Source organism: Geotrypetes seraphini, chromosome 9 (assembly GCF_902459505.1).
Source record: "Geotrypetes seraphini chromosome 9, aGeoSer1.1, whole genome shotgun sequence".
Lineage (NCBI taxonomy): Eukaryota > Metazoa > Chordata > Amphibia > Gymnophiona > Dermophiidae > Geotrypetes > Geotrypetes seraphini.
Genome location: NC_047092.1, coordinates 10533107 through 10546748, shown reverse-complemented (window position 1 = coordinate 10546748; position 13642 = coordinate 10533107). Strand labels below are relative to the sequence as shown.

At 49.4% G+C, this 13642-nt stretch overlaps 1 protein-coding gene across 1 annotated transcript in view; it reads right to left on the bottom strand.

The window, feature by feature from the left end:
* GDI2 (GDP dissociation inhibitor 2) overlaps positions 1-13642 on the bottom strand; it is a 43894-nt gene that overhangs the window by 9137 nt on the left and 21115 nt on the right. Inside the window, exons 5-7 of the mRNA XM_033958708.1 lie at positions 11523-11721; positions 9044-9175; positions 26-125 (exon numbers count right to left, since the gene is read on the bottom strand). Coding sequence (XP_033814599.1) covers positions 26-125; positions 9044-9175; positions 11523-11721 — 431 coding nt within the window. The remainder of the gene's footprint in view (positions 1-25; positions 126-9043; positions 9176-11522; positions 11722-13642) is intronic.

Below are 13642 nucleotides of genomic sequence, written 5' to 3'. Positions count from 1 at the left end.
CACATGAATCACATAGCCACAGTACCTCGCCTTCTGATTTTACGCCTATTACTCTTCCATTTTCAAACACAATCTCCTCGATGGGTTTGTTTAGCATGTACGTCCCACCATAAATGGCACTCAACCTAAAAGAAGCAGGAAGGAAAGAAGCCGATCAGAATAGGAATATAACCAAAGGAAAGCAGTCTCATGACAAAGCAGCAGTGACTCAGCAGAAGACAAGACATACTGGCTGAAGGGCTCTTGCATTCTGCTAGAGGCTAGTTATTTGAGATTATTTCTGCGAAAATATGACTAAAGTCACCAGCCTTTAGCCAGGTTCTGAGAGAGTGAGAGAGATTCTTTCACTGGCCCAAAATACTACAGATGTGACCATCACCCAGAGCCTGCATTTTTTCCTAAAAAATAAAAAGGAGCCCATTCAAGCACACATACCCGGAGACAGAGGGTGATCTGTTCCTCCGGTTAAGCTTCACCCTGCCTGCAGTTATTAAATTGCAAGCAGGAAGTTCTCTGTTCTCTCTCCCTTAGCTGCCCTTTGGTTCCTCAAGTCTTTTTCCGTGCTACTTCCACTCCTGTCTACTTAACTACTTTTTACCAGCATATTGGAACCTCTCATAGTTTTTGTAACTTAAATCAATTGTCCTGTTATTTACAAAAGGCAGTAACTCAAGAACTTACAACACTTTTCCCTAGACTAGCCTGCAGGGCGTTTTCTGACCCTTTTACAGTGTCTTTGGTCAGAAGGCTACTTTATACCTTCACTGGCCAGGAGCTAACCATAAATAAGCTACAACCCTCAGCCTTGACGTAGACCTGTATTCAGGCTCTTCTCACTCTAGTGAGGAAGTCACTACAGACTCTGGCTACAACTGTCACTAGCAAATCCACTTCTACCGCTCATCAAAAGAGAGAGGGTAACAGGTGGGACATCACCCATTCTACCTTTGACCCAGAATCTGGAAATGTCCATGGCGCAGAAATCAGTTACTGAAAACTCTGTGTACTGGAAAGGATCTGGATGGCAGCTTAATGCTAACCATCAAGGGATTAGATGTCTGAGCAGCCACTTCCGAGGTGTCAATATTGAGGACCTCCAAGGTTCGAATGATAAAGGAAGGTAACCCCTCCTTGTGGAATATCTGGACTGCTATGGGGTCATCCGCCAAATCTGGCGCAAGCTCCCCCTCTTCCAACTCCTTGGAGTAGATACAAAAGAATTCCATCTGAGAAGGGTCCAGGGAGGGGGGGGCAGCAGTGGCCTCTCTAAGAGACCTTCTCCAACCTTCTGTGCTTGGCAGCCAAATCACCATAGGAGGGAACCAATGCAGACTGAACCCCCTGAAGAAGGGGAGCAGAAGCCAGTGGTCCAAAAGGAGAATCCATTTCCCCAGGGACCCTCTGGGAGGACTTGGTCTAGTGAAAGGCCTGCTGTAACAAAATTAATTCAGGGAAGGATTGCAGACTCCCCCAGCCCCTCCTGCAAATCTATAAGCCCTGCACAAAGCGGGCCCTGAGCCACAAACCACTGTCCAGACGATTCCAGCAGAGAAATCTTGACCTGTAGGCTGCACTGGAGCCATCCTAGAGCCAGGTGTTAAGCGCAGGAGACAGCCATTTGATCAAACCTGCAACCAGGGCTGTGGAGTCGGTAGATAAATGTTCCAACTCCGCCTCCGACTCCTCAGTTTTTTGTACTTCAGACTCCGACTCCAGGTACCCGAAATTTCCTCTGACTCCGACTCCACAGCACTGGTTAATTTCAGATCGTTAAAATGGAATGTCAAGTTGAGAGAAATGAGCATTTTCGACACCACCTTCTTTTTGTTTTTAATCAAGGTTCTAAGGCCGCAGAAGCTGCTCACAACATTTGTGCTGTGTATATAGTGGGTGCTATAGCTGAAAGAATCGCTCGTGATTGGTATGCCAAGTTCAAAAATGGAGTCGGTAGATAAATGTTCCGACTCCGACTCCTCAGTTTTTTGTACTTCTGACTCCGACTCCAGGTACCCGAAATTTCCTCCGACTCCTCGACTCCGACTCCACAGCCCTGCCTGCAACAAGGGGAAACGATCTGGAACCCTCCTTGGGTCAGCTTCCAGGAGACAGGAGTTGCACTGCCCTGATGCTGTCCATCACTTGCTGCAGCAGTATTTTACCAATTCAGCTACATTAATAAAAGACCATGACAATGGCTTTGAAGAGCCAAAAGGACACTCTGATAGGAAGGAATCCAGCCCCTATTTTCTAGCGGGAAATCACCGTCTCTACCAGAGCCTCTGCCTCACCTTTTGGTTTTCTTTTTGTTGGTGAGGAGGGAATGCAGAGTGGTGGGGGGAGGTAGTGACCTGACCCCACCAGATATAGCCCCACTAGTCACCCAGATAGTTGAGCCTGAGAGTTAGGCTAAGTTGGAAAACCAAAATAGAAACATGGTCAAATCATCCATCTATCTGCCTGCTGGAGGATGGACTTAACCCATGTATCTGGATTTGTCTGCTGTTGATGACATCACATTAAAAGATTGAGGCAAGTAAGAACTGGCTACAGGCATTCAAATTATTAAGAGTTAAATTAGGGCAAATAGAATACTCAGCCAAGCAGCATACAAAGTGTTAGTTCAGTGTGAGTTTGACAAATGGAAAAAAAAAACTTTCTACTTTATTCTGAATATAATTTACCTTGAGCTAAATCCAAAATGCCTTCCCACTTGCCAAAGCCACTAATGCCAAAAGACAGCAGATAGTGTAGCTGGTTTTAAGAAAGGTTTGGACAAGTTCCAGGAGGAAAAGTCCATAATCTGTTATTGAGAAAGGCATGGGGGATGCCACTGCTTGCCCTGGATCGGTAGCATGGAATATTGCTACTCCTTGGGTTTTGGCCAGGTACTAGTGACCTGGATTGGCCACCGTGAGAACGGGCTGCTGGGCTTGATGGACCATTGGTATGACCCAGTTATTCTTATGTTCTTATCTGCTAGAAGGGTAGAGTCTTTAGAGGACATTTATAAATTTGGGCCTCCATGTTTGAATTATTCTGACGAGAAATTCTGCCTCTAATACCTGCTGTTCCCTCAAAAGAATAAGAACTTTCTTCAACAAAAGATGCCACAAAAGGAATGTTCTTACCCACTTGATACAGAAGTCGTTATGTACATTACAAATTCCAACCAATGGGAACTGCAAGTGCTTATTTGCAGTTTGTTGATCAAAAGCACAGTTACTTACCGTAACAGGTGTTATCCAGGGACAGCAGGCAGATATTCTTAACGTATGGGTGACGTCACCGACGGAGCCCCGGTACGGACCTTTTTAACTAGAAAGTTCTAGTTGGCCGCACCGCGCATGCGCGAGTGCCTTCCAGCCCGACGGAGGAGTGCGTGGTCTCCAGTTAAGATAAGCCAGCTAAGAAGCCAACCCGGGGGAGGTGGGTGGGTCGTAAGAATATCTGCCTGCTGTCCCTGGATAACACCTGTTACGGTAAGTAACTGTGCTTTATCCCAGGACAAGCAGGCAGCATATTCTTAACGTATGGGTGACCTCTAAGCTAACAGAGAGGGAGGAGGGATGGTTGGCCATTAGGAAAATAAATTTTGTAACACAGATTGGCCGAAGTGTCCATCCCGTCTGGAGAAGGTATCCAGACAGTAGTGAGTAGTGAACGTGTGAACTGAAGACCAAGTGGCCGCCTTGCAGATTTCCTCAATAGGCGTGGAACGGAGGAAAGCCACAGAAGCAGCCATAGCTCTGACCCTGTGGGCCGTGACAGCTCCTTCCAGTGAGAGGCCGGCCCGAGCATAACAGAACGCAATACAGGCAGCAAGCCAATTGGACAGCGTTCGTTTAGAGACAGGACGACCCAGACGGTTGGGATCGAAGGTCAGAAAAAGTTGAGGAGATGAGCGGTGAGCCCTGGTACGGTCAAGGTAGTATGCAAGGGCACGTTTACAATCCAGTGTGTGTAACGCCTGTTCTCCAGGATGAGAATGGGGTTTCGGGAAGAAGACAGGCAATACAATAGATTGGTTGAGGTGAAAAGCCGAAACCACCTTGGGAAGGAACTTAGGGTGGGTACGCAGAACCACCTTGTCATGGTGAAAAACAGTGAACGGTGGATCGGCAACCAGTGCATGCAGCTCACTGACCCTCCTGGCAGAGGTGATGGCAATGAGGAAAAGCACCTTCCATGTGAGAAGTTTGAGCGAAGTAGTAGCAAGAGGCTCAAAAGGAGGTTTCATGAGGGCTGACAAAACCACATTTAGGTCCCAGACGACCGGAGGAGGCTGTAGAGGTGGTTTGATATTGAAGAGGCCTCTCATGAACCGGGAAACCAGAGGATGAGCCGTGAGAGGTTTTCCGAGGATAGGCTCATGAAAAGCAGTGATGGCACTGAGGTGGACTCTGATTGAGGTAGACTTGAGGCCAGCATTGGACAGAGAGAGCAAATAGTCCAGTACGGTCTCCACCGCCAATGAGGTGGGATTGTGATGATGCAGGAGGCACCAAGAGGAAAACCGGGTCCACTTCTGATGGTAACATTGGAGCGTGGTGGGTTTCCTGGAGGCATCCAAAATGCGACGGACAGGCTGGGACAGATTCTCTGGAGAGGTCAGCCCGAGAGAAACCAAGCTGTCAGGTGGAGGGAAGACAGATTGGGATGCAGTAGAGACTGATGCCGCTGCGTAAGCAGAGTAGGAAACACAGGAAGAGGAATGGGCTCCCTGGAGTTGAGCTGAAGCAGGAGGGAGAACCAGTGTTGTCGGGGCCACCGGGGAGCAATGAGAATCATGGTGGCCCTGTCCTTGCGGAGTTTGAACAAGGTCCGCAACATCAGAGGCAGTGGAGGAAAGGCATAGAGGAACCGATCCGTCCAGTCGAGCAGGAATGCATCCGGGGCCAGACGATGCGGAGAGAAGAGTCTGGAACAGAACTGGGGCAGCTGATGGTTGTGAGGAGCTGCAAAGAGGTCCACCTGCGGAGTGCCCCAGCGAGCAAAGATGGAGTGGAGTGTGGGAGGGTCCAGGGTCCACTCGTGAGGTTGAAGGATGCGGCTGAGATGGTCGGCCAGGGAGTTCTGTTCGCCCTGGATATAGACAGCCTTGAGGTAAAGATTGTGGGCCGAGGCCCAGGTCCAGATTCGGAGAGCCTCCTGACAAAGGAGACGAGATCCGGTGCCGCCTTGCTTGTTTATGTAGTACATGGCGACTTGGTTGTCCGTGCATAGGAGAAGAACCTGAGGGTAGAGGAGGTGCTGGAAGGCCTTGAGAGCATAAAACATGGCTCTGAGCTCCAGGAAATTGATGTGATGTTGACGCTCCTGAGGGGTCCAGAGTCCCTGGGTGCGGAGATCGCCTAAGTGAGCCCCCCATGCATAGGGGGAGGCATCTGTGGTGATGATCAAGGAATGAGGGGGTAGATGAAAGAGAACGCCCCTGGAAAGATTTGAGGAGTTCAACCACCATTGAAGAGATTGCTGAAGAGACGATGTCACAGAGATGGGATGAGAAAGAAGATTCGTGGTCTGTGACCATTGGTTGGCAAGGGTCCATTGAGGTATCCTGAGGTGGAGTCGCGCCAGAGGAATCACATGGACTGTCGAGGCCATGTGGCCCAGAAGGACCATCATCTGGCGAGCAGGGATGGATGGATGGAGGAGCACCTGTCGACAGAGGTGAAGCAGGGTGCGGTGCCGGTCGGCAGGAAGGAACGCCCTCATCTGATTGGTATCGAGAACTGCTCCGATGAACTGAAGGCGCTGCGTGGGAAGCAGATGCGACTTGGGATAATTGATCTCGAACCCCAAGAGATGGAGGAAAGAGATGGTTTGATGAGTGGCTTGCAGCACAAGTGGAGATGTAGTTGCTTTCACCAACCAATCGTCCAAGTAGGGGAACACTTGTAGGTTGTGGGACCTGAGAAAGGCCGCTACCACAATCAGGCACTTGGTGAACACCCTGGGTGATGATGCGAGACCAAAGGGCAGTACCTTGTACTGATAGTGGTGATTCTGTATCTGGAATCGGAGGTAGCGACGTGAAGCCTGATGGATTGGAATGTGAGTGTAGGCCTCCTTGAGGTCCAGGGAACATAGCCAGTCGTGTTGAGATAGAAGAGGATAAAGTGTGGCAAGGGAGAGCATTCTGAACTTCTCCTTGACCAAACACTTGTTGAGGTTCCGGAGGTCGAGGATAGGACGAAGATCTCCTGTTTTCTTGGGTACCAGGAAGTAGCGGGAGTAAAATCCCTGACCTCTTTGGTCTGGCGGAACTTCTTCGATGGCATTGAGGAGGAGAAGGGATTGGACCTCCCTGAGGAGGAGTGGAGTTTGGGAGGAGTGAGAAGCAGACTCTAAGGGAGGATGGTCTAAGGGAAGAGTCTGGAACCTTAGTGAGTATCCGTGATGGATGATGTTGAGAACCCACAGGTCTGATGTGATGGCCTCCCAGCGTTGGAGGAAGATGGTGAGGCGGCCTCCGATAGGTTGAGGAAGAGGCATCGAAGGTTGGAGACTGGCTATGCCCTGGAGAAAGGAGTCAAAAGGGCTGAGGAGGTTTAGTCTGAGGGAGAGGCTTGGTCGCCTGATGAGACTGAGAGCGAGCCTGAGTGTGCTGTTGTTGGCGAGGCCGGCGGGATTGCTGCTGAGGAGGATTAAGCGGTCTTGCAGAGAATCGACGTTGATAAGAGGACTGAGGCCTGTATGGTCGCGCAGGTGGAGTCTTCTTTTTAGGCTTAATGAGGGTGTCCCATCTGGTCTCATGAGCCGAAAGCTTTTGTGTTGTGGAATCTAGAGACTCCCCAAAAAGTTCATCGCCAAGGCAGGGCGCGTTGGCGAGGCGGTCTTGGTGGTTCACATCAAGATCAGACACCCTCAGCCAGGCTAGGCGTCGCATGGCTACAGCCAGTGCAGAAGCTCGGGAAGTGAGCTCGAAGGAATCATAAATCGAGCGCACCTTGAATTTTCTGAGCTGAAGGAGGTTGGAAATCTGTTGTTGGAAGAGTGGGACCTTATGCTCAGGTACATATTTTTGCAGAGCAGAAAGTTGTTGGACCAGGTGTTTCATATAAAATGAAAAATGAAAGGTGTAGTTGTTGGCTCTGTTAGCCAGCATGGCATTCTGGTACAGGCGCTTTCCAAATTTGTCCATTGTCTTCCCCTCTCTGCCAGGAGGGGTGGAGGCATAAACACTGGAACCCTGAGATTTTTTGAGAGTGGACTCTACGAGGAGGCTCTCATGGGGCAATTGGGGTTTATCAAAGCCCGGAATAGGGATGACCCGGTATAAACTGTCCAGTTTTCTGGGGGCACCTGGAACAGTAAGGGGATTTTCCAAATTTTTATAAAATGTTTCCCGTAGGATATCATGTACGGGTAGTTTGAGAAATTCCTTGGGAGGCTGGTCGAAGTCCAAGTCATCTAAAAAGGCCTGGGACTTCTTAGAGTCGGACTCAAGTGGTATCGAGAGAGCCGCGGACATCTCCCGAAGGAATTTCATGAAGGAGGATTGCTCAGGCTTGGAAGTGGTTTCAGCCATGGAGGGTTCCTCATCTGTAGAAGAGGCATCCTCCTCGGTACCGAGTGGGGATTGCTCCCATAAGTCTGGGTCCCTGATGGCAGGCTCAGTATGGCGGGTTTTAGAAAGGGACTTGCCAGAGCGCATGGATACGGTGCCGGGAGATGAAGACCGGCGTCGATCCCTGTCCCGAGAAGACCGGCGTCGATCTTGGGCCCGGGAGGGGTCCTCTGCAGAGCAAGTCTGAAGTTCAGGCTGGGCAGATAAGACCGGCATGGACGTGTTTATCGGTACCGAGGGGGTGGACACCGGTGGAGTGGTGCGAGGCTCGGGCCGGACTGGTACCGGAAGGAGCGGTGCCAGTAGGGTCGGAAGGAGCTGTTGGAGTTGCTGCTGTAGCTGCTCCTGTAGTTTGTCCTGGAGGATGGCCGAGATGCGGTCCTCCAATGGGGGCACCGGTACCGTTTTAGTTTTCTTCGGTACCATAGGTGCTGCTCGACGCTCCGGTGATGAGGAGGCCGATGACGAGGCACTCACCGAGATCGGAGCGTTTACGGGATCGGCGGGACGCCGGAAGGACCGGGGTCACCGCTGTAACTGGAGGGCGCTCTAGGGAAGTGGAAGGCTTCTTAGCCGGCTTACCTGGCGCTATCGACCCCGAAGGAGGATCAGGCGGTGTCGATGTGGTCGGTGCCGATTTAGGCGGTGCCGTCGACGTCGGGGCCTGATCCATGGCAGAACCGGTGCCGAAAAGAATATTCTGCTGAATTTGCCGGTTCTTAAGTGTGCGTTTCTTAAGAGTAGCACAGCGGGTGCAGGTGTCAGCCCGATGCTCTGGACCCAAACACTGAAGGCACCAGTTGTGTGGGTCAGTGAGAGAGATCGGGCGTGCACACCGCTGGCACTTCTTGAAGCCCGGTTGGGGGGGCATGAAGGGAAACACGGCCTCCGCGAAATCAAACCCGGAGGCTTGTATGATTACAACAGGCCCCGCCGGGGCCGGCTGGAAAAAACGAAGGAAAAACAAACACGAGGTTTTGTTTTTTTTAAAAGAAATTAAGTCGAAATACAAAATATAGAACAAAAAAAGGGATCAAAAATCGCGAGCGGGAAGGCAAAAGAGAGTTTTCAACGGCCGTTGAAAGCACATGCGTCTTCTTCGCTCCGCGGAAACGAAAAAACTGGAGACCACGCACTCCTCCGTCGGGCGGGAAGGCACTTGCGCATGCGCGGTGCGGCCAACTAGAACTTTCTAGTTAAAAAGGTCCGTACCGGGGCTCCGTCGGTGACGTCACCCATACGTTAAGAATATCTGCCTGCTTGTCCTGGGATAATGAACTTAATCCGGTTAATACCCCACTCACATTCAAGTAAAGAATTTACTGAATAGCATCATAAACAGAACATTGAAAGCTCAAAAGCTTGGACCAGGTGCCTGGTTAGATTTTTCTTCCAAAATACTAGAGCAATTACCAATGCACAGTGGGAGTTTGGAGCAATAAATATTTAACACTCTTTTAAAAATACAATTACCTTGCAAATCCTTGTGGGAGCTCCCCCAGCCCATAGAGAGGATAAAGGTATGGACTTTTACCATATCTGGCCAGAGATTCACTGTACAGTTTAATTCTGTTAATGGTTTCTAGACACGGTTGATCTAGGTAACTGGAAAAAAAAAATGCCACAATGCACAAATTACTACAGGAAACTTCATAATATACAAGTTTTTTAGCCTGTTACATTAACGGGTGCTAGCAGTCCTTCTCCTTTCCTTTTACCTCCCCCCTGTCCAGTAGTATCCTTTCCCTGCTCCCCCTGTCCAGCAGTAGCCCTTCTGCCTTCCTTATACCTCCACCCTGTCCATCCCTTCCCTGCTCCCCTTTTACCTTCCCCCCTGTCCCAGAGTACCCCATCTCCCTTACCTGCTCCCCCTGTCCAGCATCCGCTAGCCCAGGAAGCCTCGGGGCTTTTGCTAGGCCAGCCTGCCTCGCATTATCGAAGTGGGCCAGCATAGCAAATGGCCCACGGCTGCTTGATGAAACCGTGGCTGATTGCGCTGCTGTTCTGGCCTTGGGCTGGGGAAACGCTGCTAGTCCTTGTCTGTGCACCATTTGTCGAGGCACAAGCTGGTAGGGGTGTGTGTGGGGGGGTGAAGCCATTGGCGAGTATGAGAACGGAGGCCAACAGAGAAACCGCCACAGGGTCCTATTGCGCATGCGGTGCCACGGAAGCACGGATCACGGCGTTTGAAGTGCACATGAGCGTTTAGTGTTTTATTATGATAGATAGCATTCAGTCTGCAACTCCGACATAGTCCCACTATATCCCATGGTTCTGATGACAAACCTGTCGAGAGGTAATTAAAACAAAATGAGACTCTCAAGAACGGGCTCGTGTGGTTGTTACCTTTCAGCTTCAGGTACACTTCTCCCTCCATATTTGCAGGGATTAGCGGCAAAGCTGGCCCGCAAATACCCAAAAATTGTGATTGACTTTTTGCTTTCCTATTTGTGGGGTTTGGGGGTAGAACCCTTGTGAATTTGCAAATAATAAACCTTCCCTTAATTTTCACAAACAAAACACACAGCTCTCCAATACTGCCGTTTGCCCGATCACGCTGAAGCAAAGCGCTGAATTTCTCTCAGTACCCCATCAAAACACACACTTTTCTGACGATGGCATTTTACCCTACCATGCTGAAAAAAGCGCTGAACTTTTCTCTTGGCACCCCAGGATGATGTCACTCAGGGGTGGAGTCTGTGAGATGAAAACTGTGACTAATCAAAGTCACGAGTGCCAATCCCACAAATATAGAGGAAGACCTATATAGCAGAACTATATTTTTCATGTGAAATTTAAGTTGACCGTATCTTGATCAAACAAAGTCAGATTGTACGAACCTAGGACAGTACAGAAAGCCTTGCAACTTTATGGCTAATTGAAAGAGTTGGAGACAACTCATTAAAAATGCCATGCTAGTGCTACTGTGTTTCCCTGAAAATAAGACAGTGTCTTATATTAATTTTGGGCCCAAAAAATGCACTAGGGCTTATTTTCGGGGTAGGTCTTATTTTTTTCATGTACAATGATCATCTCTCCCTTCCTCTCCTTCACCCCAATTCTTCCTCTTCCCCACATGTGCAGTATCATTCCTCCCCTCTCACCCATTCCCTTTTGTCTTCCCTCTGCAGCATCTTTCTATCCCTCCCTCCCATCCCCATGTGCAGCAGAACCCTTGCACAGCTTCTATCCCTCCCTTCCATACAGCATCTTTCTATCCCTCCCTCTGCAGCAGAACCCTTGCACAGCTTCTATCCCTCCCTTCCATACAGCATCTTTCTATCCCTCCCTCCCATACCTCTGCAGCAGAACCCTTGCACAGCTTCTATCCCTCCCTTCCATACAGCATCTTTCTATCCTTCCCTCCCATCCCTCTGCAGCAGAACCCTTGCACAGCTTCTATCCCTACCTTCCATACAGCATCTTTCTATCCCTCTCTCCCCTCGTGCAGCAGAACCCCCACTGACCCTCCCATCCAAACCCCACTGAACGCGAGACCTACATACCTCCCTTGAAAGAGCAGCGTCGGCAGCACTCTTAAACAAGCTGCTTCGTGGCCTTCTCCCACCGGGGCCTTCCGTGTGCCACGTTGCTGAAGACATCATCAGTGATGAGGCAGAGGAATACCCCGGCGGGAGAAGGCTGCAAAGCAGCCTGTTTAGAGTGCTGCCAATGCTGTTCTTTGGAGGGAGGTATGTAGGTCTCGCGGTCGGTGGGGTTCGGACAGGAGGGAGACATGGGAGGGTCAATGGCGGTTCGGCTGCTGCCAGCGAATCCAGAGACATTCAGGTTAGGCTTCTGGGGACTAGGGCTTATTTTTGGGGTAGGGCTTATATTAAGACCTACACCGAAAACCATGCTAGGGCTTATTTTCGGGGTAGGATTTATTTTTGGGCAAACACGGTAGAAGTAGCCCTCTCATGGCAAATCATGAACAATTAATAGCACTCACTCATCAGTTCTGTAAAGGGCCAGAGCATGGCCTGTAAAATCAATCACATCCTGACCCAAGTCAAACTTCTTATACATATCCCTCATGGTTGTCTTCTTGGGATCAACACCTTCTAAAGTTTTGGGGTCTTTTTCATCAAAGGTGGTACAGGATAGCAAGAATTTCCTAAAACGGCGTTTTTCAAATAAGCCCATTAAACCTGAAAGACAAAGCAGTATGAAATTAAAAATACAAGCCCCCTCCATACAAATTGTAATAATGTGAATTGACCAAATACAGGCGGACAACTCAGACTAGAACAAGGAACTTCAAGTTTCGTATCTTTGCAGGGTTGCCAGGCCAACAATTGAAAAAATAAAAATACCCTAAAGTACTAATCAGTATTTAAAAAGATACCAAAAATATGATAATATCAATAAGATGCATCAGAGGGCTATAGCACAGTTACTTACCGTAACAAGTGTTATCCAGGGACAGCAGGCAGATATTCTTGACTGATGGGTGACGGCACCGACGGAGCCCCGGTACGGACAATTTTAGAGTGATTGCACTCTAAGAACTTGGAAAGTTCTAGCAGGCCGCACCGCGCACGCGCGAGTGCCTTCCCGCCCGACGGAGGCGCGCGGTCCCCAGTTAGGATAAGCCAGCTAAGAAGCCAACCCGGGGAGGAGGGTGGGACGCAAGAATATCTGCCTGCTGTCCCTGGATAACACCTGTTACGGTAAGTAACTGTGCTTTATCCCAGGACAAGCAGGCAGCATATTCTTGACTGATGGGTGACCTCCAAGCTAACAAAAAGAGGGATGGAGGGAAGGATGGCCATTAGGAAAACAAATTTTGCAAAACAGATTGGCCGAAGTGTCCATCCCGTCTGGAGAATGCATCCAGACAATAATGAGATGTAAAAGTATGAATTGAGGACCAAGTAGCAGCCTTGCAGATTTCCTCAATAGGAGTGGAACGGAGGAAAGCTACAGATGCTGCCATAGCTCGAACTCTATGGGCCGTGGCAGAACCTTCCAGTGTCAGTCCGGACTGAGCATAACAAAAAGAAATGCACGCTGCAAGTCAATTTGACAACGTACGTTTAGAAACAGGGCGTCCCAATTTATTAGAATCAGGGCGTCCCAATTTATTAGAATCAAAGGACAGAAAAAGTTGGGGTGACGATCTGTGGGGCTTAGTACGGTCTAAATAGTAAGCCAAAGCCCGCTTACAGTCCAAAGTATGCAGAGCCTGTTCTCCAGAATGAGAGTGAGGTTTCGGAAAGAAGACAGGCAGAACAATAGATTGGTTGAGATGGAATTCAGAGATAACCTTAGGGAGAAACTTTGGATGTGTATGCAGAACCACCTTGTCATGATGAAAGACTGTAAAAGGTGGATCCGCAACTAGTGCATGTAGCTCACTGACCCTCCTGGCAGAGGTAAGAGCAATAAGGAAAAGTACCTTCCAAGTGAGAAACTTGAAAGGAGTGGTAGCCAAAGGTTCAAATGGAGGTTTCATTAAGGCGGAAAGAACCACATTAAGATCCCAGATTACAGGAGGGGCTTTGAGAGGCGGTTTCACATTGAAAAGAGCCCGCATGAATTTGGACACCAAGGGATGAGCCGAGAGAAGTTTTCCATGAACTGGCTCATGAAAAGCAGCAATAGCGCTGAGGTGGACTCTGATAGAAGTAGACTTGAGGCCAGAGTCAGACAAAGAAAGAAGATAATCCAACAAGGTCTCCACTGCAAGGGAAGTGGAATCATGATGACGAAGAAGACACCAGGAAGAAAACCGTGTCCACTTCTGATGGTAACATTGCAGAGTGGCCGGTTTCCTGGAGGCATCCAGAATGGAACGAACGGGCTGAGACAAAAGAGTATCATGAGAGGTCAGCCCGAGAGAAACCAAGCTGTCAGGTGCAGAGACTGAAGGTTGGGATGCAGAAGGGTCTCCTGATGTTGTGTAAGCAGAGAAGGAAACAGTGGAAGAAGAAAAGGCTCCCTGGAACTGAGTTGAAGTAGAAGGGAGAACCAATGTTGCCTGGGCCACCGTGGAGCAATCAGAATCATGGTGGCTCGTTCCCTCTTGAGCTTGAACAAGGTTCTTAACATGAGAGGCAGAGGAGGGAA